This window comes from Lissotriton helveticus, chromosome 4_1 (assembly GCF_964261635.1).
Source record: "Lissotriton helveticus chromosome 4_1, aLisHel1.1, whole genome shotgun sequence".
Taxonomy (NCBI): Eukaryota; Metazoa; Chordata; class Amphibia; order Caudata; family Salamandridae; genus Lissotriton; species Lissotriton helveticus.
This window is the reverse complement of record NC_136063.1, coordinates 2109551367-2109577115: the sequence shown is the minus strand read 5'-3', so window position 1 is coordinate 2109577115 and position 25749 is coordinate 2109551367. Positions and strand designations below refer to the sequence as shown.

Sequence of the window (25749 nt, the reverse complement as noted above, 5' to 3'; positions counted from 1 at the left end):
CACCTGCAGTGGAATCTTTATTCTCAAACCATCACCTACTGCCATTTTTAGGTATCGCCCGAGACAGCGCATGTGCGGTCTCTTCGAGACATTTAGTAAGTGGCTTTTAAAAGTGCCACCAGAGGCTTTTGCTGGCCTACAGCTTGCGTTCACGAGCTCGTGCACAGCTGCCATGTGTTTTTATTGCTGTAATCCAGCTCCTCTGTTTGCACTACACCCCTCCCTTTCCCCCCTCCCTCCCTCCTGGTCAGCTTAATTGGTGTCCTCTAGCTGTGAATCATGCTCCTCTGCTCGCACTTCCCCCTTCCTTCTCCCCCTCTTCTTCATCAGTTTCATTTGTGTCTTCCATCACTGTGAATGCTCCTGCTTCCACCAGGAACACACACACCAGCCGTCAGTGCACGCTTCCACCAGGCACACACACTACCAGCCGCCAGTGCACGCTTCCACCATGTACACACCCCCAACCGTCAGTGGACGCTTCCACCATGCACACACACCACCAACTGTAGGTGCACGCTTCCACCAGGCGCACACACACCACCAGCCGTAGGTGCACACTTCCACCAGGCGCGCACACACACACACACCACCAGTGCACGCTTCCACCATGCACACACACCACCAGCCGTCAGTGCACGCTTCCACCATGCACACACACCACCAGCCTAGGTGAACGCTTTCACTGGGGGCACACACCACCAGCCGTCAGTGCACCCTTCCACCAGGCACACACACACCACCAGCCGTAGGTGCACGCTTTCACCGGGCACACACCACCAGCTGCCAGTGCATGCTTCCACCAGGTACACACCCCTAGCCGTCAGTGGATGCTTTTACTGGGCACACACACCACCAGCCATCGGTGCACGCTTTTACTGGGCACACACACCACCAGCTGTCAGTGCACGCTTTCACCAGGCACACATACCACCAGCCGTCAGTGCACACTTCCACCAGGCACACACCACCAGCCATCAGTGCACACTTCCACCAGGCACACACCACCAGCCGTCAGTGCACACTTCCACCAGGCACACACCACCAGCCGTCAGTGCACACTTCCACCAGGCGCGCACACACACACACACCACCAGCCGTCAGTGCACGCTTCCACCAGGCACACACACCACCAGCTGTCAGTGCACGCTTCCACCATGCACACACACCACCAGTCGTAGGTGCACGCTTTCACTGGGGGCACACACCACCAGCCGTCGGTGCATGCTTCCACCAGGCACACACACACACACACACACACAACCAGCCGTCGGTGCATGCTTCCACCAGGTACATACCCCTAGCCGACAATGGATGCTTTCACTGGGCACACACCACCAGCCATCGGTGCACGCTTTTACTAGGCACACACACCACCAGCCGTCAGTGCACGCTTCCACCAGGCACACACACCACCAGCTGTCAGTGCACGCTTCCACCAGGCACACACCACCAGCCATCAGTGTACACTTCCACCAGGCACACACACACACCACCAGCAGTCCGTGCACGCTTGCACCAGGCACACACACCACCAGCCGTCAGTGCACACTTCCACCAGGCACACACACCAACAGCTGTCTGTGCACGATTCCACCAGGCACACACAACCAGCCGCCAGAGCACGCTTCCACCAGGCACACACCCCACCAGCCATCAGTGCACGCTTCCACCAGGCACACACACCACCAGCCATCAGTGCACGCTTCCACCAGGCACACACACCACCAGCCGTCAGTGCACGCTTCCACCAGGCACACACATCACCAGCCATCAGTGCACGCTTCCACCAAGCACACACCACCAGCCGTCAGTGCACCCTTCTACCAGGCAAACACACCACCAGCCATCAGTGCAAGCTTCCACCAGGCACACACACCACCAGCCGCATGTGCACGCTGTCACTGGGCACACACACCACCAGCCGTCAGTGCAAACTTCCACCAGGCACACACACCACCAGCCGTCACACACTACCAGCCATCGGTGCATGCTTCCACCAGGTACACACCACCAGCCGTCAGTGCAAACTTCCACCAGGCGCACACACCACCAACCGGTGCATGCTTCCACCAGGTACACACCACCAGCCGTCAGTGCACACTTCCACCAGACACACACCTACCCCAACAGCCATCAGTGCACGCTTCCACCAGGCGCACACACACACACCACCAGCAATCAGTGCATGCTTGCACCAGGCACACACACCACCAGCCATCAGTGCACGCTTGCACCAGGCACACACACCACCAGCCGTCAGTGCACGCTTCCACCAGGCACACACACCACCAGCCGTCGGTGCATGCTTCCACCAGGTACACACCACCAGCCGTCGTTGCACGCTTTCACTGGGAACACACACCACCAGCCGTCAGTGCATGCTTTCACCAGGCGCACACACACCACCAGCCATCAGTGCAGCAGGCAGGCTCTTCTCAGAGTTTCTTGGTAAATATGTGTTCGATGCCTGGGAGGGAGTGGGTCGAGTTTCCTTAAACCATGCGGAGTATGCAGGTGCAGTGCATGAACTCTTGTGTGAGCGAGTCAAGCTGCCTGGGGCTTACTCACTCCACACTTGTAAATTACGTCTGCACCAGGTTTTTTCTCATTTGAAAAGTTCGGTGCATGCGCACAGATAGGCAGCCCCCACACCCCTGGGAATGACTGCTTTCTACAACCAGAATGGAAACATTCCAACAATGAAAACAAGTTCATTTGATGCAAAGAACTGTTAACAAAAACCATGTCCAGCTATTGAAGTTCTGGCAACTTAAACAAAACCGCAACAAAACTAAAAACAAGCACTGGCATAGCCAATAGGTCTCGCTTTTTGGACCCTCTAAGTATTTAGTTATGCATCAAAATAGCCTTGGTGTAACAACACCAACTGTTGCATGGCTAAACACTTATAAGGTCCCAAATGCGAGACCTATTGGCTATGCCAATGCTGGTTATCTTTGTACCTTAGGAAGATTAATTCCATTGTAGGTTGCTACACATCCTTCAAGAACAAGTTAAGCCTTTTCTTTTCCTACTTCTGCTTTTGGCAGTGAAGTCCTTATACTGCGGATTCATTTTTTTGAGCGTGGCCAGGTCTTGAAGAACTTGAACTTAGCACAACAGTGTAAACCTAGCCTAAACCATAACATTCATAGTAATTCCTTCCCTCTGAGCTTCTTACTCCTGCCGCTAAATCACACTACTCCCATATTGGAATCACATCAATTGATGCTTTCATTGGCCTGATAAGCACACACAGAGGTCTGTTACAGCCAACGCATTCACAGATTAAATATTTACGGCTATTTGTAGTAACTAGTTACAGAAAGCAGCAAACAAGTAGCATGATGTCCGAGAACTGACATGCTGGCAACTACTCCATGGCAACTAAAACCATGTTGGCAACTATGTAAAAGTAAAATCGTTTTTATTAAAGGCTACACATAACTAATAAACCGACTTACACTCTTGGCAAGTTACTTTGCGCTTAGCTAAGAAACTGAGGTTCTTGTTATAGACGGAGTTCCAAAATCATGTAGTTTATTTCAAAGTTTTGTTCCACGCCAAAGGTATATATTTCATGTTTTTTCATAAATATTTTTCCGTTTTCAATCCCTTCTTATTTAAATTGACAACTTTCCATCATTGGTATTAACAAAGGAACATGCATAAACATTCCTAATTTTGTCAGCAAGCTACTCCTCCTCCCAGTAGTTTCTTAGAAAGCTGTTCACTTCAGGAATAGGTGTGAAGCAGGAGCCTGGGGGTGTGTAAACTGGTTAGTGTAGCAGTTATAGAGGAACACCCAATCGTGAAAATGTAACATTAGAAGCGCACACACACAAAAAAGAGGCGTTTTCTTCAAGGCAAACTTGTAAAACCAAGCGTTGTGGTAGTGGGTGGATTCGTAAGTGACAAATCCTCACAATTTGCTCCAACAGGCTGAATATTGTGAAATTGTTAATGGGAAATACCTCTTTCCTTAGGATTTGAACAAACGGTTTCCAATGTCGGTGTTGAAATCCGCATTAAACTTTAGGAGTGTAAATAACCTACTGAACCAGAAACGTTACTCGTTTTATCTTAACAAAATATAAAATGGGTAACACATTGATGCTGGGGTAATCTCGGTAAAAATACACCAAAAGGTCTTAGAAATGCCTGGATGTTGCCCTTTTAAAAAAAAACTCAAGAGATCCAGCACAGTCCAGAAGATGCCGCTACGGCTCTAGGACTCCTGAAAGCGGAAGCAGTCATTTGCAATTTTCCAGACCGTATTGCCAGGTGTCACTTGTGCTGTCAGCAGTAAGTTCTGATTGAAGTCACTCGGTCTATTTCCTTCGAAGTTGACTGTTCCACAGGTCACCACTAGGACGGTTGTCTGGCCTCCAGTAGCTTCGTCTTGACATAAAGAGAAGAAAATGCATCAGCACATAGAAAAGGGACATCTCAGATCCATCAACAAACTGCAGTATCTCTGACTGTTTACTACAATACATCTCAAAGGGAACTGCACTCAAAGGGGTTCAGAAGAGGCTGTGACGAGGAAATAACTAGATAATCTGAAAGCAAACAAAAAAGAAACCTATCGCCAGCAAGCAGACACCTACAGCACAAAGAAAATGGAGAGGGCGTTGCCGTAGTCTGCCCCCTGGTACCTACCTAATTCTTCTTGGTTTTAAATGATATTGTCATAGCACAGGCACTTTTAGAGAAAGCAAAAAACGGCTGCCAGACAGTAGGCTGGCCAGCATTTTTTGTTTTTGAAAGCTAAAAACATCAATGTAAAAAAAATAGAAACAGATGTCTTGGGGTGATTTTTGATGAATAAGTGTATACCCTCCCATCCCGTTTACTCGCAAGTCAAATGGCACTTCATTTCGCACTGATCAGCAGTAGTGATATTGTTTGCGTTTAAAAAATCTTTGCAGACTCTAACTTGCACTAGACACAGAAAAAATAAATAAAAACCACCACATTTTCTATAACTGGCCTCCATCCATAAACAACCATAAACATTTTGATTGTTAAAACAATAATAGTTTAAAGCACGAATGTTCTTTGCCCCAGAGTCCTTAAAAAGGAAGGACCCATGGACAAAATGCGCCGTCGATCATGTGCACAAAAGACCATCTGTAAATACATACACATACTTCCAAATGGGTATAAGTAAATCCAATGAAAATCACGCAATACTAAAAACAGTGCAAAAGAAAAGGAATCTGGAAAATTAACATCTCAAGTAACAGCTTTTTTACTCCTGGGCCAGTACACAAAACCAAGAAACTGCCTTTGCAAAAGATCAGTATTCAGTTTCCACACCCCACTGGGGAGGGCTGCTTTTTATGTAAAACGACAAAGCTGCCGACAACTTCTTGCAGATACATTGGCTGGCTCAGTGGAACCTAAAGTTTAAAACGCCACTTTGAGGAGTAGGTAAGAGGGAATTCAACACCAATTCTTTTGCGCAGAGAGATGTCGATTATGGATTTAAACCGCAAGACCACCCTGGTCTGGTCAAAAACAGCAGAAGTCAGATGAGAGCAAAAAGACAGAACTGATCAACTGTCTTCGAGAGGTAATAGTAGGTGCTGATTAATGGCCTTAGAAATGGAAACAGCAAAACAAACACACACAAGATTTTCATACCAGTTGAAAACGAAACGGTTACTTACCAGTAGTAGTTGTTTTGCAGCTCGAAGAATTTTCTGGATTCACATGCTGTGCATTATTCCGCCATCTAGTGGTTTGGTCCGGAATCGTCTTACATTCTATTTTCTTCTTGTTTTGGTCGCTGGTGACCACCATTTGGTGCCAGGTACCTGTGTGACGTCAGACGGTATCCTGGAGGTCGACGTGCGTGGTGGCCATCTTCAGATTCTTTTTTTCTGTTTTCATTATGTTTTGTAATCTTTGAGATAGTTTTGAAATACTGTTGTAGGCTTTTGCTTCCCACTATTTTGTTATCCTTCTAGGGGAGGCTGATTAGTTTTATTACCTTACTGTCAGAGACTGTCCCCTCTGGTAGAGGGCTGTTTCTCGATGGATAGCTTGTATTCTGGCTTGTGTGGGATAAGCCTTGGCATTTTCTGTGTTCAGTCTTGCCTACAGGAAAGTTCCCTTTTTCTGGTGTTGAAGGTTTCTTGTGGTTTATTGAGAAACCCAGTGTTTGGAATGATTTTTTTAACATGATTATGACATGTTTGTTTTGTGCATGCCCTTATTAGCCAATCGTCTAAATCAGGGTAGACGTGGATTTGTATCTCTTCTCGGGTGTGCTGCCACTTTGTGAACACCCGTGGAGCAGATTTTATTCCGAATGGGAGTACCTTGAATTGGTAGTGTGTTCCGTTGTGTAGGAATCTTAGGTACTGCCTGTGCCTTCTGTTCATAGGGTTATGTAAATAGGCGTCCTTGAGATCTATTGTTGCCAAGTAATCCCCCTTTTGAATCTGTGGAATTATTTTTTGAAGGGTACACATTTTGAAATGCTGTGTTAGTATGAACTTGTTTATGAATCTTTAGTCCATGATTGGCCTTAGAGTTTGGTCCTGTTTGGGTACTAGGAAGTATGGAAAGTAGTTTTGTTTGTAGCACTGTTGTATTGGTACCTTTTCAATTGCTTGTTTTTGGTAATGTTCTTTGATTTCTAAGTTGAGCAATGTTTTTTCTGATCTGTTTAACTTTCTTGTTTCTGGTGGATTTGTAGGTGGTGTCTTTGCGAGTTCTATGCAATATCCGTATTGTACTAAATTTAATATCCAATTGCCTGTTATCCTTTTCCATTCTTTGTGGAAAAGGGATATTCTTCTGGCCACTGGTATTTTGTGTGGGTCCTTTTCCATGATTAAGTAAGTTAGACCAGTTTCCTCTTCTTCTAGAGGATTGGCCTCTTCCTAGGCCATTCAGTCTTCCTCGACAGGGTTGTTTCTGCTGTTGTTGCCAACATTGGTAGCTAGACTGTTGACCCATATGTTGGTTTGGGTTCTGCCCCCGAGATGGTTGTGTCGCTTGCTGTCCTTTAGCAAAGCGGCCTCTACGTGTGGTTTTTCTGTTAGAGAAACCTCCTCTTTTAAAAGAACCTCTTTGCTGTAGGGCTACCATAGCCCTTGTTTCATTGTCTTTTTTAATTTGCTGGAGGGATTCACCCACCTCTGTGCCAAACAGAGCTTCAGCGTTGAATGGTCAGTTGAAAATTGAGGTCAGAACTTCTTGTTTGAACCCAGAAATTCTGAGCCAGGCATTTCTTCCGAAGATGGTTCCTATGCACATTTGCCTGCTTGCAGTATGTGCATAAGTCCAGGGCTAACTTTAGGCAGGTGTTTTCCCTTCCTGGACAATAGATTTTGCCCTCTTCCTGTACTCCTCGGGGAGTTTGTTCAGCAACTCCTCTACTTCATCTCACTGTTGGTGTCCGTACCTGTTCAAAAGGGCATTAGAGTTGGCAATGTGCCACTGTGTTGCTGCTTCTTTGTCCATTCTCCTCCATGTCCACCCTTTTGCTTTCCTTTTCAGGTGGTGGCCCTGTGTTGGAGACTGCATTGCCTCTCCTCCTGGCTGTAGTGACAATGATAGTCAGGTACTGTACTTTCCTGAACATATTTTGGGTCTTTTGAGGAGGGTTTGTGCTTCTTCTCTACTCTGGGGGTTACCCCCTGTTTAAAGCTGGTTCTTTGAATGCTTCTTGCCTTGGTCCAGGATACTTGGCAGCATAGGCAGCTATTGTGTCCCTTTTTAAGCTGGTGCCTGTGTTTCTAGCAAGAAACATGTATCCCCTTGGCCCACCTCTAGAGGGACTCCAAATGGATTTGCTGCTCTTTTGACAATGTCATTGCAGAATGCTATGTCACCTTTTGAAGGATAGCAGCAAATCTCTTCCTCCGGACTCTCGGTTCGAGATCGTTCCTCGAAATTTTCCGAGTTCTCCTCCTCTTTCGGTAAATCTCCGTATTCCTCGGGTTCTTCGCCTTGATGTTCTGGTGTCGGGGGAGAGTCGAAGATAGCTTCTTCTCCTGCGGCGTCTTCTGCGTCGACACGCTCTGGTTCAGGCGCCGGTGTTTTCAGGATACGATAATCCTTCTATGAGGCATTGAAGTCCTACTTTTGCAGGAGCTGCCAATTCTTCCTCGAGCCTTCTTTTCTTTTCGACCTCGAAAGCGCTCTCGGCGTCAATGGCCAGAGATTTTCTTTTTCCACCCAGACGTCGACGTTAGTCTTCGGCGGTGTAGTGGTCTTTATTGCGGGTTTCAGCGTCGACCCCTTGTTTCAGCGTTTTACCCTCCTCAGTGACAATTGTTTGGGTCCTGTGGGGTTCTTTAAAATCGGGGTTGGCATTCAATCGCCTTTTTGCTCGGCATCTGGGCTGCCTTGTGTTCATTGCCCTTCGGTTCCGACACATTTTTAAGTTGTCCTACCTTCTCGGCATTCTTTTTTGATCCTTAGCCTTTATCGGCGTGGATTTTTACGGAGTCCCCATCTGTGACTTAGACGTCCGATCCCTCGTGGGTCGACTCCGCTGGTGCTTCATGTTCCTCGTCTTCGCTCGAGAAACCCAGGTCTCTTAGAGAGGTTTTCTTCGCTGTCTGCGACATTGTGGCGTAGTGTACCGGTCTTGGACTTCGACGCGTCCGTAGCGTTTTCGGTAGGAACACTGCGCAGGCCTCACAGTCCCTGTGGTTTTCGGGCAAGCAGAGGTTGCAGACGTTGTGTGGGTTGCGTTGTGCATACTTGTGGTGACACTTAGAACAGAACTTGAAGGGGTTATTCTCCATCACCCCAACCTCGCCATTTGTGGACCTGCGTGGTTCTCTGGTTCTGCCTCCCTCACGACGTTGATGATCGCTGATAACTTTCGGTAATGTCGATGATCGATGTTTTTTGATAAGCTTCTTCTGTTTAATAGTTTTTTTGGGGAACAACAAAAAAAATCTTCAGAGCTTTCCGCCTTGATTCCAGACCCAACGGCGGAAAAACCATCTGAAGATAGCCACCACGCACGTCAACATCCAGGATACCGTCTGACGTCACACAGGAGACGTATCTGGCACCAAATGGTGGTCAATAGTGACCAAAACAAGAAGGAAAAAAAAAAAAAGAAAGAAAAAGACAATTCCGGACCCAACCACTATGTGGCGGAATAATGCACAACATGTACCAATCGTGACTGACGCAACTGTGTTTGTGGGCTACTACATTTTCAAAGAATTTAAATCAAGGGATGAGTATGACAAAATTCTTTATTGCAGCGACTATTAATCGCACAACTAATCAGAGCATGTATGATGTAACCTGTAGGATTAACAAAGACGAAAGAGTTTTTGTAGAGGGTTGAATGAGACTAAAATCAGACGAAGAGAAAGGGAAAAAGAACGTTTGTCTCAGGCACATTATTGGGAATGGAACAGAGATTTTAAAGGAACCACCCCCAAGATTGAGCACGGACATTGCTAAAAGGGGAACTTTATGTATCGTAAGGAAGCAGGAGGATGATGAAAGACTAGAGGTATTGGGATGGAGTGAATGTGAGCTTAGATATTTAGTCAAAAGCAGGACCTTTGCTGAGTTACAAGGGAGTATCAAAAAAAGTAGGTGTGTATGATGTGTATGTTTATATGTGCATTTCCATTTACCACATTACTGGGTAGTTAGCGGTTATGCAGCTTTGATCTTCCCCAGAATCTATCACACTAATGAGCTAGACATCCCTTGATCAATATATAAAACGGAGCAAGCAGATCTTTGTGATATTTTTGGAGCATTTACATTTTCGATAGGAGTTACATTAAACTAGGTTAAGATGTGAAAGCTACCAACCCTAGTAGAACAGCTTGCTACTAATACAGCAGGAGCTCTAACTGTGATAAAGAATTGCTTGCTATGGCGTACCAGAATCGCCGAATACAGGTAGAATGGAGGACTACGTCGAGAAGATTCTGATGGGATTCATCAGAAAGGAGGCATTCTCTTCGCAGTTTATAGTGGAAAGAGCACACAGGACACTTGGACCGCGCCCGACGCCAGGCAACCCTCCCCCGTTCCCACTCCCCACCCCTCCCCCCCAGAGACCCATCATTGCAAGATTGCTCAATTATAGGGATCACGATGTGGCCCCCTGCGCAGCGAGACACAAACAAACGCGGACATACAATGGTAGTACCTTTTCAATATATCCTGACTTTACTCAGATGGTACAGGAAGAGAGGTGCAAATTCATAGAGGTCAAGAAAAAGCTCAGAGCAGCACAAATAGACTATGTCCTACTACACCCGGCGAAACTCAGGATCACGCACCAGGGAAAACAGAAGTTGTTCACGAACCCGCAGCAGGCGGAGGACTATCTCTGAACAGTTAAACGTGCGGCACGGGGTGGAGGCGGCCCAGGTGCAGCGCAGCAGCCTGAACGAGATGGCGACAACGAAGATATGTAATGATTACTCCCCAGTACCAATAACGTTATCCATCAGTCAGGTGGCAAGAGAACTGTGGAGTATCAACACACAGAACGGTTCAAGTGAGGTGAGAAGGTTCCGATTGCATCATTTGCGGTTATGTTATTCATGTTCCAGGCTCAGCTTCCCCCCCCCTGCGGAACAAGACACTAACCAGGGGTGGCTTGCAAAGAGCGGAGAGACTGCGTGGCTAGCTAGTTATGTCCCACCACGGGCAAACCCCCTTGGAAGAAAATGTTCAGTTAAGTGGAAGGGATATACAGATGTGTTTACTGTATTTGGGGACTGAGGGTGGAGGGAGGGACTCCGATTCTGGCAAAGTTGGGTTGCTTCAGTGGGAGGGGAAGGTGTTGGGATGTTTGGTTTACAGAGGTGGGCGGGGTACAAGGTTCCCCCCTAAGGGGTGAACGAGTGACAGGAATGGACATGGTACAGCATCATGAGGGAGACGCTTTCAATATGTATGAGCAAATGCAAGATCGAGGTGGGAATGCATGGAATGTAATTGCGGATCGGAAACTAACTACACAGTATGGCTAGTACAACTGTGGGTACACTTAAAATTATAACGTGGAATGTTAGGGGTATGGGCGACGCTAGGAAAAGAAGATATATATTATCCTACTTAGATAGGCAGAAAGTGCATATTGCTATGCTACAGGAAACACATCTGGGGTGTAGAAACAAGATACTTTCGCCGCTAGATGGGCAGAACATATAATATTCTCCTCATACTCCACGTATGCATGGGGAACGCCGATTTTGATAAAAAAACAGGTCCCCTTCCGCCTGGACGATACTCACTGGGATTCGGAGGAACGTTATTGCCTCGCGTGGGGCTGAATAGGAAACACGCGTTACGTTTGCATGCTGCTATGGGCCGAACACAGATGACCCTGGGTTCTTCGACACAATATGGGCTAAGATCTTTGAGGCAGACTCCGCTCATGTTGTGTGGGGAGGTGACTTTAATGTGACATATTGCCCCAGATTGGACAGATCGCACCCTGCTCAGCATCACGTCACTAAAGCGCAGGTAGTGCTTCAAGACATAGTGGCTGCCTACCAATTAGTGGACGCCTGGAGACATACTCATCCAGGCGGGTAGGAAGGTACGCATTTTACGGCGCATGCGCAAACATGGGCTCGCTTGGACTATTTTTTGGTGTCAAGGGGACTGGCGACGGCGATAGTTAAAGTACGGCACTTAGCTAGAACCTACTCTGATCACACGCCTGTGGTACTGGGACTCTCCTCTGCTGACTTTGGCACGCCACGCAGTCCTTGGAGACTGTATGCCCCTAGCCTGCTTGATACGGTATTCCAGGAGGAAAAGCGAGAAGAGATTGAGGTCTTCTCCGAGTGCAATAAAGATTCGGTCGATAGTCTGGAAATGGTCTGGGAAGCTTTTAAGGTCACAATCAGAGGTTATTGTATAGCCAAGGGGGCCGGAGTGCTTAGGGATATATTGAACACCCTGTGGACACTAGAAGTAGACCTTAAAAAACTTGGAAGTGGAGTTAGCAGAGAACCCGAGGGGAACAACACAGGCAGCTTTCACTCACAGATTATATGGGGGAGGCTCGGAGAGAGGTGCGATTTCGTGGCAAACACTGGGTAGCTCAGCAATTTGGTGAAGGGGAGAGGCCTGGTAAGGGGCTGGCGCAAAAGGCAAGGCATCCTAGGTGCAATTATTATATAATGGAAGTGGTGGATTCCGATGGGGAGAGCTGCAGAGAGACACCTACTATACTTAATGCGTTCTCAAAGCACTACAAAACACTCTACACCACAACTAGAAAGAATACACTAGATTTGGACGGGTTCTTAGGAGATGTTACACTCGGCTGGCTAAGCGACGGGCAGAGAGCATTTTTATGTGCACCGTTTGAGATAGATGAGGTACGGGAGGCTATAATGGGGCTACAGTCCGGGAAGGCCACGGGAACAGATGGCCTTCCGGCAGAATTTTATAAACATACATAGATATGATGGCTCCTATTCTCAAAGAAGTGTACGAGGATGCTTTAGAGGTGGGGCATCTGCCGGCATCAATGAGGGAGGCGCTCATACTGTCGTTGCTTAAGTCGGGTAAGGAACCAGCGCACTTTGAATCTTATAGGCTGTTATCGCTCCTCAACTGTGATGCGAAGATTTTGGCCAAACTTATTGCGACGCGTCTGAGTCTCTTAATGGAGCATTTGATCCTGCCTGACCAGTCGGGCTTTGTGCCCAGGAGGGCCACCTCCCACAACCGGAGAACACCGTTTGCCATCCTAAATATTGTCTCACCTGATATACCTCTGGCTGCGGTGTTTTTAGATGCCACCAAGGCATTCGACTCTATGGAGTGGGATTATATTTGAGGTGATGAGACGTATGGGTTTCCCCCCCGCTGTTCCGGTCATGGATAGAATTGTTATTCAGCATGCCAGTGGCCAAGGTCCTTATAAACGGACAAACGTCAAATTCTTTTAACATCTCGAGGGGGACGCGAAAAGGATGCCCCCTTTCCCCATTGCTTTTTGCTATAGCTACAGGCCTCTGGTGGCGCGTTTAGGTCAACACCACAATGATAAGGCACTCCGATGCAATTTGCGACAGGTACTAGCCTCCTTGTATGCGGACGACATCACACTTCATTTTCGGGACCCGCAGCAAAACCTAAACCCGTTATTGAGAGAGTTCATCGTTTTTGGGCAGCTTGCAGGGGTTCAAATAAATTGGAACAAATCCTGTGTTTTTCCATTAACAGAGGCCACGGCGCGCTTCTCTCTTGATTTTCCCTTGGAGTGGTGCGAGGATGACCTGAAATACTTGGGGATCAGTCTCACTAGAAACAAAGAAGAGCTCCTGAAGCTGAACTATGGCACGGCCATGAATACCATAACTGAATGCGTAACCCGCCGGGTGGCGTTGCCCCCATCTATGGCGGGCCGTGCGTCTTTGATTAAAATGGTTGTACTCCCCCGGCTGCTTTACCTTTTCTTGAACATCCCTTTTTATCCAGGTGCATTTTTCTTTAAGTCACGGAGGTCAGAGATGATTCGGCTGGTTTGGGGAGGGAAACAGCCGAGGCTACAATGGGAAGGGGGGTTTGGAATCCCAAATTTTGAACTCTATTTTCTGAGCGCACAGGCCCATTACGCTTGGTATTGGGTGAAGCAGCCTAAATATATGCCACAGGTGGCAGCCGAACATTGGATGTCGCACCCCACACCCATAGAAAGGTGCTTTATATGTCGCTGCCACGAATAGGGATAGGGCGGCCACTGCACTTACGGGCACAATTACCGCCTGGCAACGCCTGCTAGAAATACCCATGATATATTCGCCTCTACTGCCCCTTGCGTACCACCCGGACGTGCACTGCTGCAGGAGGGGCCGTTTAGGAGATTCCACCAGCAGACTGGCATATTCACTTGGGGAGACTTGTACCATGAGGGGCACTTTCAAGATATTGATCACGTGTTCAAGACGGGGCAGAAAACTCCTTTAGATGTGTTTATATATATTAGACTTATAAATGGGATGAGATCGGTTACTCCTGCATTTCCAGCAGAATCGCCAGTTCTTGTACCACTGCAGATAGGATTGGAGCAGGACACACCCAAAAGGTTGGTGTCATTGATATATCATACGGCACAGAAACACATGACTCCAGCACGAGCGAAATGGAATTCGGAACTAGCGATGGAACTGACTGACTAGCAGTGGGAAAAGAGTTGTTCACAAACTGTGCGTGTATCAGCCAGTAGTCGACTCCGGATACTTCATTATAAGTTTTTACATAGATTGTACTACACACCGGCCAAAATGCATAGGTTCAACCTACGGAGGATGACATGTGCGATAGGTGCCACGTGGAGGGGGCAGTCTTTCTACACTTAGCATGGGAGTGCCCTGAAGTATTGGGAGCAGGTGTTTCAGGCACTGAGGGAAATGATTTCTGCATCCGTGGCAGCCACCCCGTTAATGACACTGTAGGGGCATGTCCACACACTTCGCTCTGAACATCGCAAATTTACTGCGTTGGCACTTCTCATGGCTAAAAGACGGGTGGCGTGCCGTTGGGGTAGAGGGCGGGCACCCAAGTTTAAGGAGTGGATAGTTGATTTAGTGATGTGCCAGGAGAGACTCTCGACTTATGCGGAACTGCTACCACTGACCTCTCGGCCCAGGGATGTCTGGGCTCCATTGAGGGGATATTTGCTGGCTCACCCAAGAGAGGAGTTGTAATAGGATACGAGGTGAAGTTGCCCGGGATGTGATGGGCAGTAATCCACTTGCAGAGTGAGAGCTGAGGGTGGTTGGTATAGCCGCAAGGGCATGAGAACAAAGATGTTGGAGTGACAAGGCGTTCCTTTGATTGGACAAGTACACAGGATCGTTTATGTACATATGATGTTATATGTGATTCCTGAGAATACTATTGCATGAGGGTTGTATTACATACTATAAGGTCCACATGACATGTATGATGATTAAACTGATGCTGTATCTACCATATAAAATACATCTTGTAATCGACGAATGTATGTATGTACCATTGCACTGCACTAGATCTATGACTCATTGGCATGTACAATGCTTTTTCCTGTCCTGCATACCTGGTATGTTTTGACTTTAAACCAAAAACCCTAAAAACAGATGTTACATTTTTTTTTTTTAATAAAGAAGAATTACTTGCTATGAGAGCTATGGTCATGCAGAACCACCTTAAGTTGAATTTGCTTCTTGCGAAAGAGGGCAGAGCCTGCAAGGTCATTCATGCCTAGGAATGCTGTGCCAATATCCAGAAAATAGATAACCAGCAAAATAGCTATGTTGCGAACATTACAAATATGACCAATGAGCTAACTTAACTGTAAGACACAGGTGCCTGGTAAGGAATAGGCTCTGTATTTGGGCCTATTGGAAGAGGTTTCGCTATGGTAGGTGAGTGTCTAGAAGTATGGGTGGGAAATACTGAAATTGCTATTAACTCCTCTTTTGATTATATTAATTAGTGTTGCATGTGTGCTTCTCACCCTAAAATTCTGCAAGGGAATTTTATCAAGCAATGGGATAAACTGTGGGTTTAAGAAGCTATCAGCAACGAGAGGAAGCAAAAGAAAGGATTGATGTAAAGGTCGAAGAGATGTAAAGGAATCTAGGACATTATGAGGGACTTGGGTGAAACCAAGGAATAGAACCCAAACCTGATGACTGATGTACTATAATAAGATGTAAAGTGATAATTTAGAAGTCATTAGAGAGGGGGTTGTGGGAGACGTTTGCTCTTTAGATTTAAATGTATTAGAGATTGAGCTTGTGCCAATATGAACAAAGCTTATGCTTTATTCAATCTTGGATGTCACCGCACAACACATGATCATGGTTGTTAAATAAAGATTTGTAAGCTTTTCACTAAGATGGTGAGCAGTCCGATAGGTTCCTCACCACGCTGTACCCAACCAAGGACAATCCAACTGTCTAAGACCATCGTTTATACAATGTGTAAATTACAGTGCTTCAATAAACTGAGAGCAACTGAATTCAATGCAACAGTATTATCAGAGAATCTTTGAATATATTCTGTAGTAAAATGTTTCTGCTTCCTTCTCCCTCATTGGTTTATATCCTCAGATCCATGTACTTGTGTAGTAGTTCATGAAATCCTTTGTCTGAAGTCCTGTAAAATTATGTCCCTTTCCTCTGTAACCAGGGACCCCCATTCAGACCTTTATAAGGCAAATCTATGCTGGATTTTTCATCAAACGTTACTGAGTTTTTTGGACCTATATTCTTTATTGCCAACCGTATTTATGATGTACTTAATATATTTTACTGAATAATTCTTTATATAAACTCAAAAATTTGAGCTGTGTCTATCGTTCTTACTGAGAAGGTCATGGTTCCTACTATTGATTTGAGATCACAAGAAATAGAGACCAGGCCACTCTGGTCCTATACGGACTACAACGCTCCCAGCCTGAGCTGCTGGTAAAATTATGAGAACAGATTTGCACGTTGACACCAGCCACTTGATAATGATTAACAAAACTGGAGAACAAAATAGCAGGCCTCTGCTCACTGCACAGTACGCCACAAGGCTGCTGAGAAGACAGTGGGCACTTGGAAACTAGTCGCAACTGGCATGCTCCGACAGAGACGGACAATGGTGTCCAACCTGGCCACACAGAAACTCACAAAGATTCTTGCTACTGGTGAGGTGCCTCTCAAGTCAGGACAGAGCAAGGACTGTCTCCGCAGCAGTCTCTAAAGCTGCATAGTAATTTCCCACTCAACGAGTCAAACTGGCACAATCAACCACCACAAACATTTGCAGAGCATTCCAGTCTTGTAGAAAAGCAGGTGCAAGCAAAGTGAGTAAAAGGAAAAAAATGCCTTCAATGACAATCTCTTAAGGGTAGAGATTTACATGTGCAGGTTTGTTTATAATTATATGTACTACATAAATATGTTTATATTGTACACTTTATATTCTGTGCCGGCATTCCCAAGAACTTTGGTTCTAGAAGCCATCCGACATTCTTCGGTTGCCCATTGATGGATCCCGAAGTGCTGTCTTCTTGGAGCCGGTCGTGAGTAATTACTTCTCAATTAAATTTTAACTTTACCTTCATTATCTGTTCCTGTGCAGAGTCTTTCATTTGACTGTGGGTTATCCCACCTTGACATGTTGGTGGCAAGGATCAGATCAGTATGTTAGAAAACATGTAAATAAGAGCCAGAGGGGTCTACTATCTGATAAGCACTGAAGGTTTCACAAAAATAATTCCAACCTGTATCCTGCCCAGCCAGCCCTCAGAGGTATTTGCTTTGGACTTCACTGGACCATTTGCTTTGCTAGATTCAGACACAAGGTATTGGGTTGTTGCAATTGATTATTACTCTACTCTTGTTAGTGTGCCTAACAGAATGTAATTCTATTTTTGGATATTTTCTCTAGTGTGCTGAAAATCATTATTGATCATGGCACTCATTTTTCATTTTTTTTTATATAAGCATTTTTTTAAATATCATGATTTCAAACACTTAAAATAGTTCTTTATAGCCCCTTCTCACACAATCTCGTCACGCGAGCAAAAGAAAGAGGGAATACAAACTCTAAAATTGAATTTTCATACCCATTTATAAAGAAAATCTGGAATTACACTACTCCTCGTAGCGGTGACAGGCGTTTTGCCTTTCAGATTGTTGAGAAGTAGGGAGCCAAAGTCGAAGGTGAGAGCTGGGTGGTTTCATAGTCATTCTGTACTTTCCAAGACTAACTTTGATTTAACTGATGTATAACAGAAATAATCTAAAGCAAGGTTCTGTGAAAAATAAATGTGACATCAGAAAATGAAATGTACAGGATGTAGAGTTTAACAAGCATTGGCAAGGCCAATAGGTCCCGCCTATGCAAGAGCTACTGGCTTTGGCAATGTGTTTTAGCCAGGTTGTACACCAGTGTGATTGCTGTTCAGCATGGCTAAAAGTTAGTGGTGTGGGGAGGGTAGAATAGGGTGGATTGTAGAGGGGTACATTGAACCGTGGTAGACTGCAGTGGTGTAGATTGGGAGGATTGTAGTAGGGTAATAGAGTGGGTAGAGTGGAGCGGGGTAGAGTAGAGTTAGATTGCAGTGGGGTGAGGTGGAGTGGATTAGAGAAGGGTAGATTGCAATGAGTGGGGTAGACGGAAGAGGGATGATTGGAGTAGGGTAGTTTGGAGTGGGGTAGATTGGAATGGAGTGGTGTAGATTGGAATGGAGTGGGGTAGATTGTGTGTACTGGAGTGGGGTAGATGGCGGTGGACTGGGGTACAGTGGAGTGGAGCAGATTGAAGTGGAGTAGCGTCTACTTCCGCCCCTTGCACCTTAAATACCTTTATCTCCAATGTCTTATGGAGTGAATGGGGGGGGGGGTGGGGGGGGGGGAGTGGGGATTAAACGCGTGCAACACGTTCCACTTCCTAATTTCAAGACTGATCTCTGCAAAGTAGCTTTATTTTGCTGCCACGGTAACTATGTGCACAACAAAGAGGTGGAAAGTTGCGGTGGCTGCACATCTGTGTCTAAACTGGAGTACAGCGATAAGAATGCAGTGCTTTCTTGAATGCAGTCAAGTTCAGAATCACTTGAATATCCAGTGGCAGCTCATTCCAGAGTATAGATAGAACCCAAGATTTGAAAAGCCATGTCTTTTTTTCCTTACTCTTAGACACTTGAGTGGAGGGTTCTTCACCCTACAATGTGCAGAAGGGTGTAATCTACCAGCAGCTCAAAATGGGGCCTATAATATGCCTTATGGACTAAAGAAGCTGTCTTCGATATAATCCTCTTTCCTACGGGCATCCAGCTTAAACGGCCTTTGCAACGTGAGACATAATCAAATTGATTTAACACTATTTTCACTGCATGTTCTGGATGCACTGTACTTTTACTCTAGCACTGACGGGCAGACGCATCTGGCTAGCTTTATAGCAGTCCATATGAGAGAGGACACAAGCACCCACCATATGACCAATCAGCACTACAGGGGAGAAGCAACAGATTTTCCTCATGGTTTAAAGTAGGCTGAATCTGGTTGTCCAGACCTAATGCATGTGAGGTCGAAAGGATCGTTGATCAAACAACACTCCCAAGTTCTTTACTGTGGAACCTGGAGAACTAGCATTCCCAACCTGTTGTGTCCACAGATTAGGAGACTAGTGCTCAAAGTCCTCACCTCCATCTTATCACTTACTCGGCTTTAACAATTACTGGTCACACAATTATGGTTGCTCAGATGACAGTTTCAGCCTTGCAACAGCATCTGTTGATCTTTGATTGAATTTCAGGAGCAACTGAGTGTCATCTGTATATGTATATGTATCAAACCAACAAGGGGCTGACAAAAATAGAATAGGAGACAGAGCTGAGCCTTAGGAGAACAGAATGACAGCATTGCAGACTCAGATCTGTCCTTCAGGCAGGAGGTGAACCAAGTTAGTCCCTTTTCTATGAATTTCAATACCTTAGCTGGTCTTGATAGATATCATTTCTGACTATGTCAAATGCCACAGCTAAACGTAAGATCACTTCGCAATGCCCCTCATGTTGCCAAATTCTTATTTGGCCCAATGCTGCCACTAACAGTGCCTACCTGCCGTGTTTAAGCCAAAAACCTGCATGATACTTGTTGAGATCTCACTCTCTTCCAAGAGCTTGGACAGCCAAGAGGCCAGGTTCTTCCCTATCACTTTTGCTATCAAAAGGCAACAGAGTAATTGATCTACATTTTTTTTAATAGTTCAGTCGCATTCAAGCTACTTCCCCCACCACCCATTTTTTTAAATATTTGTTTGGGCACTAGGCCTCCCTTCACAGATTAATAGCTGCTAAGCGGCGGTCTTCAATTGCTGGAAAGAACCCTTTGAAGAACTCAATGGGGCATGGTTCATAAAGAGATACAGATCTCAGAAAAAGTAAGATGTCTTTAGCGGTTCTGGACCCAATAAAGGCAACTCTTGGATCACAGGACTACCCAAGCAAGGTTAGAGAGTGACTGGGCCTCTACTGCTGCACGAGTGAGACCAGGTTTAAAATCTACAGACCGATGCACATAGTGATCATACCTTGGCAATTAAGTTGATCACAGGCTCATAGATTGTAATAAACTTAGCAGGGAAAAAGTCAGCTAGATTTCTTTAAAAAGTCTGTTAGGTAGGGATCTGTCAGCACACTAGGAGGGGGACTGAACTTATTAATGATGTAAACTAGCAACCAGTGGCGATTGTGTGTAGATTTTAACTGTTCCACAATGAAGGATGTTTTCACTGCCTTGAATTCCTTCGAGAGGCTTTTGAATTTGTTTTCCAGATGTTGAAGTTACGTCTACTGTAGATTGTTGTATGCCAGGTGTGAGAAGCTTGCCCATACCCATTTTTCCCCATTGCGTTTCATTTGATTCCGATGTTTGTTTTGCTTAGCCCCGTTGAAATGACCACAAAGAACCTGATTGCGAATGTTTCTTTTGTTATGAATACACTAAATTCATCGTTAGAGCACATAAAAGGACGAACATATCAACAAGTCACCAAGACTGCAGATGTGAGAAGTTTAAGGACTGCCACAATTCAGATATCCACTTTTTGGGTGACCTCCATCTTATTTTGAGATTGGCACCCAAGTCCCTTGGTCTAACTCCTCTTAACATCCTCCCATGGCTGAAACCTTTAATAAGGGTAATTGCCCTCTGGATGAAGATCAACTGTCTGAAGCTGAACACCAACAAGAATGAAATTGGGATCTTTGGGAAAAGCACTGCACTGTGGGACTCCATCTGCTGGTCAACAGAGATAGGACAGACACCCGCCTCCACCACCCACAGCAAGAACCCCAGAATCGGCATCGATAGCAAACTCAACATGACTGTGAAAGTCAACGGCATCACTGCCTCATACTTCCATACCCTGAAGATGCCAAGAGATTTCCAACTGCTCCCAATCAGCACCCAGAAAACAGTCACACACTTCCTGTTAACAAGCAAGCTAGACTACAGCACACCCTCGATGTGTAAACAAATAACTCACGTAAAACTGCGGACCATTCAGAACTCTGTGCTCAAATCCCTCAACTTCCAATGCCATACACACACGCAGCAACTTCACTGGCTCCCCATACACAAACGAGCACAATTCAAACACTGCACCCATACTTTTAAAGAATTACATAATGCTGGCCCAGCATACCTCAAGATGACGACTCCCCAATTATTATGTAGAGAAAATCTTGATTTCATTAAAGACAAAGGGTGGCTGCATGTTGGGGCAACAAATAGAAGTATGTGCATAATTGTAGCCTCCACATCTGCTCTCGTAAAACTTTCAGTCAACCTCTGCTCAACAGTACTACTATTTGCACACATCCCCTGCACACAGAAAACCAGATCTGGCAATCAAGTCTTATACATTGCTCTTAAAGTATGGAATGACTTGTCACACGTAAGAGCCTCCTCCTCACTTCTTGAACTCTACAAGCAGCTGAAGACCTGACTTTGAGCAGTCCCACTAAGTCACAGGTCTGGGTAGACTCACAACTACTCAGTATCAGAATAGTCTCCTAAGGGATAGTGCACTCTACAAATCTGCATAACATTATTACTAAGTTGAGGTTACAACTTCCTCCTAAAAACATGCCAGGATCTAGAACTGCAATGGTTGAAGAGGACAGCAGTTATGAAAATGGCTACTTGGATTGTGCAATATTGTGGAAATTAATTTTGCATCTACAATTTTAAATACAGGTCTTTGCATAAAGGGGGTGGAGCAGGACACCGCATATCAGAAGGAAGGCCATACCAGACACACCCCAAGTACATAACCAGCCAGCCACCTTGGACTGAAGGGACTTTCGCATACTTAAGCTTTTACATGGTAATAAAGGAAACTCCATATAGTCTTGCAATAGCCCTTTTCAAAAAAATTCTGCAAATATTGATATTGAAATAAAATCTTACCATGAACTGGTTGGCAGTCTAGAACTTTGATCCGGAACTGACTGGTTGGCAACAATTCAAAGAACTCCATGATAGCCTCTTGTCCAGACACTGCATTTCCATTCCACACTAATGTTGCCTTGTCTAGATAGAGTTTACTTAGCAGCTAAGGGAAGGCGATGTAAAATGATTATATACAGACAAACATATCGTTTTACATATCATTGTTTTTGCTAATAAATCTTACATTAAAAATTAAACCGTACTAGGCCGTTAGACACTGGGTGTGTACTAGGTTTGATGAATGTAATTGGAAACAATAAATAAAAATGTAAACACATTTTAAAAAGTAGTGAAATGAGAGAATTCAAAGTCAGGAAATACAACATCTTTCACTGCATTCTGTGGATACTTAACATCTTTCCAACCATGAGGCAAGTTTTTATCTGAGAACAGAATCACAATAGGGTGCAAACACACCGTTTTTAAGCACCTAGGACCTTTTGCAAACGTTTATGCCAGTACTTCTTAAATATAAATTATTCGGGCACAATGTTACCAACCACACAAGCTGTCAAGTTTCTTCATCAGTAAAAGGTTGCTTGGTCCCATGCAAATGGTGTCACGTCTAGGAATTTTGAACTTGCGCGACAGAGATGCAGGCGCACATACATGGAAGCCACCCACAAAGTGCCCAAGATGTGGAAACCCATAACTGCCCTGACCAAGAACCACCTCTACCCCACCAAATCTGTTCTGAACTAACAAAGAATTCTATTCTGAACAATGTGAGGTGTGGGAAAGAAGGACTATGTAGTAACTGATCCACCATGGTAAACACAGGAGTTCACATTAAGAGAAAGGAACAAAAACATAAGAAAAAGGGGTAATCCTCAAGGTGACCTTATGCCACAGAAATTCACCAACAGAAGTATCAACAAAGGAAGGTTGGACGACAGTAGCCAGCCTTGATGAAGGGGCAGAAGGAGTAGACTTACGAAGCAAGGGCAGCTGCCTTCAACAAGGCTTCCAAAGTAGACTCAAATTTTGAATACACACACAAAATATATATATATATACATATATATATCTAAACAAAATAGTTCAAAGATTTTGGTGTCTATTCTTCTTCCAAAATCTTTAACTTTACATAAATTAGAACAATTTCAGCCTCCGCCAACTCTTCAGGTCATTTTAGTAGATTTTTTTCACATATACAAATCAAGAAATATACAAGTCTGGTACGGTCACACTTCATAGTCACATTCCGATCAATTCCATTTTCTTCTCATAACTCGGTCCCAATTTTATTCTGGTATTTCACCCATCTAACCCACATGTTCCAGATTGGCTGTAGCCCATGTACTTTAGCTGGAACGTAGAGTGCTTGACACAATGTGGGACACTGATCCTGGTGTCATCATGGTGTACAGCTTATCTGGAAGGGGTTGTAGGCAAAAGCCTCCTGTGACTCAGGAAGGAGAGCAAAGAAACTCTTTACTGCTCTCTATCAATCATAAGCAATGAAGTGATGGAAAAATACAACCACCTTCTACTTATGATGTGATTAAACAAATACCATAGCGGTTCAAAACAACTGCTGGAAGTTGCTGCAAACCCTCTCTAACCAGCAAACGCTCTGTTGCAGTGAGCATCTAAACAAAGAATGGTCACAGGCAGTAAATAGTAGGTAAAAAATATACATTAGTCTTTCAGCCCCATCTAGATTAATGGTGTACACTGCAAGACAGGATCATACCCGGTTTTTATGATAACAACTGACCAACTATAGTTCAATATATCTAAATTGATCTTATGTGGATATCCCTAAAATCTCCATTATTCTAATTGACCTATGCGGGATATGGTACAGCTCCCCAACAGGATATCAACAAACCAGGCACTGATCTTTAAAATGCTTTTGATGAAACACTGTTGATATTTATTCTCGAACAGCAGGGAAGCAAAAGTTGATAAAAGTAGGAGATCTTCAAGTCAAAAGCAATTACCTTAATTTGCAGCTTATATTGTGAATATAACATTGAGACAATTTCACGTGGACAATAATTGTGGGCAAAGGTAAAAACAACCTAAAAAAATCCAAGGTAAAAAGTAGAGCTCTCGCACCTTCAGGGCAAGTTATGAAACGTGCACCAACAGTCTGTCTTAGAAACAAAACGGAGTATACTTTTTTCAACAGTTATGAAAGAGAAGTGAAAAGGAAGTACCATTAACTTAACAAGCATTTACAATGCAATGGTTTTGCCTTTGTTAAAGTTAGAGCTATTGGCATTGCTCTTGACATTATTTTTATTTATGTTTTTTTTTAACATAAATAAATGGCATTGTCATTTACAATGCCACTAGCTTTATCTCGCAAATGACACCCACAAACACCCACAGAGAGCCACCCCCCAAACACACACAGAGCCCCCCCCACACACGCACCCACACAGAGCCCCCCACACACACAGCCAAACATCGCATTATATTACACCATCTTTTCCCTTTTGATACGAAATAAAACTAAAACAAGAAACTAAAACGACACGTGTGAATGCTCAGGAAAGCACTAAATCCTCAAACTGCTTTGACATTCTCCTGGCACGTGAACCCACCGAGCTTATACGTGGACGCCCACAGGAGAAACTCACTTACACAAGAGCTTCCCAAAGTGGTACATGCATGACACATAGCTCTAAGAGATATTCATGGAGCCACGCAAAGCCACTTTGCCTGGATTTGAATGGCTTCCCAAATATGGAGTAATGCAACGCAGAACAAATTGCTGCATTGCCTTACTCTGCGCAAGTTCCATTGACATTGCTTGGGTGTTCCCACAAAACTCCCATGGTTTTTGATGCATTCCCAGATTTACAAGGACTTGTACATCTGGGAATGCGTCAAATACTTACACCTCCCCAAGTGAGTTGTGACGAGGAGAAATATATTTATTTTTCCTTGTTTTTCTTCTTTCTACGTGTGCTGCATTCTGCAGCATGCCTGGAAAGAGGAGAAGGCCTCTATGGATTGTTTTTGTGCAGGAAGGTGCACCTTCTTGCACAAAAACAACCCTGCCTGTAATGCAGGCTCCCTTGCGCCATGGTGCAAGGGAGCCTGCGTTGGAGCTAGGCTGCTGAAATGACGCCTGCTCAAGGGTATCGGAAAGGAATGCACCGTATTGGATAAATACGGTGCATCCTTGCCCTTTCCCTATGACGCATGGCTGCAGAGCAAGGGAACTGGCTGCGCTGCCCTGTGCCACCATTCTAATAACTATGCCCCCGAGTGTTCCTTCATGGGACCTCTCTCCACTGACTACAGCCCACATTCAAAAAGTGGAAGCTGACTCAGGGACAGTTCCACTTTGACAACGGATGCTTGTTGGGAGTTGTTAGCCATTCAATTGTTTACAATTACACTTACAATTTGAGAGCAGCAGAAGGGCGCCCCTTGTCTGCACCATTTTGTTCCGAGTCACAATCAGACACATTTACGAATAGAAATGTACCTTTACTTTGCAACGCAACCTGTCTTTTCGCAGGTGCAAAGCTTACATCTTTGGGAATGGCAGGCTTTGCTAGCACAACAATCTGGAGCGAGCTTCTCGTTCAAGTCAAAGGCTGCCTTCTCCCAAGCATTTAGCAAGGACCTCACTCGCCATCAGAAATGCTGACGAGAACTAAGAAAATAGGACTGGGAGTACATGATGTCTCCTTTGCAAATCCGTGTCCCCAGACAGCCGCTGCTTGCAGAGCAGCGACTGCACAGACGTCGAGAGGTGTCAAGCTCCAGGCGGCGGCAGCACGAACAGGCAGCGCGCCAAGGTACA

General features: G+C 45.1%; 1 protein-coding gene across 1 annotated transcript in view; it reads right to left on the bottom strand.

Annotated features, from left to right (window-relative positions):
• Nucleotides 1–3413: 3413 nt before the first annotated feature.
• The window catches only part of LOC144829548 (NTF2-related export protein 1-like), a 43781-nt gene continuing 21445 nt past the window's right edge, over nt 3414–25749 (bottom strand). The window contains exons 3-4 of the mRNA XM_078688788.1: nt 21939–22083; nt 3414–4404 (exon numbers count right to left, since the gene is read on the bottom strand). Coding sequence (XP_078544914.1) covers nt 4232–4404; nt 21939–22083 — 318 coding nt within the window. The 3' untranslated portion in view covers nt 3414–4231. The remainder of the gene's footprint in view (nt 4405–21938; nt 22084–25749) is intronic.